Here is a 2042-nt window from a genome sequence, read left to right on the forward strand (position 1 = left end):
CCATCCAGCACAGTTGTCTGTACCATGTGCATCGTCAGAAGTCATAGTGTTCTAGCACAAACGTCGTGAGTGCAGATACTGTATACTAGCAGAGAGCTAAAACTTCTGAAGCTGTTGTCTGTAGCTCCTAGGAACAGCAAGTATGACAGGTGCAAAACCTATATTTGAGGCAGAAGACTCTTCAATTTGATTGAGACCACATCTTCCATGGGGAAGAATCGCTGTCAAGCCAAAATGATTCTTTCAGCTTAAGAAAGCAATCTGCCCTTCCTAAAGGCTCTTGACTAATAGAATCCTACGCATTATGTCAGATCCTCCATGGATTCTGGTAGTTGTTAAAAACACTATAAATATTTCCACGCTTGCCATATCACTTAACCTTGTAATGTGCCTTCTTTGATCTGTTGAATAAAAAGATTCCTTTCATCTTCAGGTGTCCTTCCGTTTTGTGCCCGAACTATACAAGTGGGCCTGTGAAGATTTAGCATGTATATCAAATGCTGCTTCTCATTCTTTAGCTCTTCAATCTGGGCTTTTAATTCTGCATTGATAGTTTCCAGCTTTTCTGATTCCTGGTCAAAAAGGACAGACACAACTATTAGACTGAGTAGTTCAAATAGTTAACTGAAATATTTGTCTAATAGTTGCAGTCTTTTATTGGTGGGAAAGCCTATGGCTACCTGAGAAAGAAATCGCATGTTCTGTAGTGGTGAAACTATACATCCCTCAATCAATAATAGTCTAAAAAAACAGATTGACAGTTACCTTCTGAACTGAGTGTAACAAAAGTTGAAAGGCCAAATTCAAATTTTTATTGACTTACAAGAGCAGGCATCCCAAGCGCTATTGCTACCTTCCGCAAAATTATTCTGAATGTTTTGGGTGAAAAATTTACCCAAATTTATCTATGCTTCTTAACAACTCCCTTGAACGTTATGTCACATATCTGTAAACCCATGTTAAGCTAACAAAGTAAGGACATAGCTTTTTCCCCCCCTACCCCTGGATATAGGAATAAAGGCAGGCCTGATACTGCTGTAATATAGTTTTATACCATGACAGAGCAGGTGGAGACTCTGCTGGGGTCTTAGGCCAGAGACTTCAGGGCTAAGCTACTATGTCTGACAAGTTAGAGATTACTTGTCAGTGTTTGTAGCTCTAGGTCTCCACAATGGATATTATATGAAATGAGATTTTACTTCTTTTTGTGTTCAATGTACATGTTTAAATTCATATTATCCCCGTAGACAAGATTGGTCACTGAACCAGTAATTTCTTTTCACTCCTACCATGCTTTTACTTTTTTCCCAGCTTTAACCAGGTTTGATTTAATATACAGCAAGTTCTGGTTTTTATAACTAATGTTTTGATGCATTTACAGAGTTTTAGGTGACATCTTTCTGTATTTCCTACTATGACAGTGCCCCTGTGCTGTCTGTTTAGATCCTGGTGTGATCTGGTGGGATTAAGAACAATGCTGATAGAATTAAGAACAATTCACGCCAGTCACTTACTTTCTGCAAACATTCTGTTTTTTCCTTCTTTTTGTTTCGGCACTTTGCAGCAGCAATTTTGTTCCTTTCCCTTCTTCGCTTTTTTCTTTCATCCTCTTCAGGAGAAAACTATCCCATAAAAACAGATACACACAATCCGTAAGATGTCGTAAATACTCAGCCTGTATTTTGACTTTTGCATTTTTAAAAGCAACATGGATAGTGTTGGCAGTGCTCACACCATGAATTACATAAGGATGCAATTCTGACCTTGCTTGCCATACAGTAAAATGGTAGTAACTCCATTAGAATTGTCAATAAAAACCTAACTGGAGTTCGGATGGATGTGATTCATGTGATGGCTCATTTTAAATCAAAGGTACTTGAAAAACTTGCCAAGTGTCTCCCCAGGCTGACTCCCACATCTCCATCTCTTCTCCACTTCCCAAGGAGGAAAGGGAGCAAGGGGCATGAAAGCAGAGTGGAGCATGTGGCATGAACGAGGCAGCCAGAGTGCAGCAAACTAAAGGCAGTGTCAAAAAGGGGATA

The 2042-nt window shown here is 39.3% G+C and overlaps 1 protein-coding gene across 2 annotated transcripts in view; it reads right to left on the bottom strand.

The window, feature by feature from the left end:
• ATF3 (activating transcription factor 3) overlaps positions 1-2042 on the bottom strand; it is a 2796-nt gene continuing 754 nt past the window's right edge. For both annotated transcript variants that reach the window (XM_009888275.1, XM_009888267.1), the window contains 2 exons: positions 1515-1622; positions 1-572 (listed from right to left, as the gene is read on the bottom strand). In XM_009888275.1, coding sequence (XP_009886577.1) covers positions 375-572; positions 1515-1622 — 306 coding nt within the window. In that variant the 3' untranslated portion in view covers positions 1-374. The remainder of the gene's footprint in view (positions 573-1514; positions 1623-2042) is intronic.

Source organism: Charadrius vociferus, unplaced genomic scaffold, assembly GCF_000708025.1.
Source record: "Charadrius vociferus isolate BGI_N301 unplaced genomic scaffold, ASM70802v2 scaffold340, whole genome shotgun sequence".
Classification (NCBI taxonomy): domain Eukaryota; kingdom Metazoa; phylum Chordata; class Aves; order Charadriiformes; family Charadriidae; genus Charadrius; species Charadrius vociferus.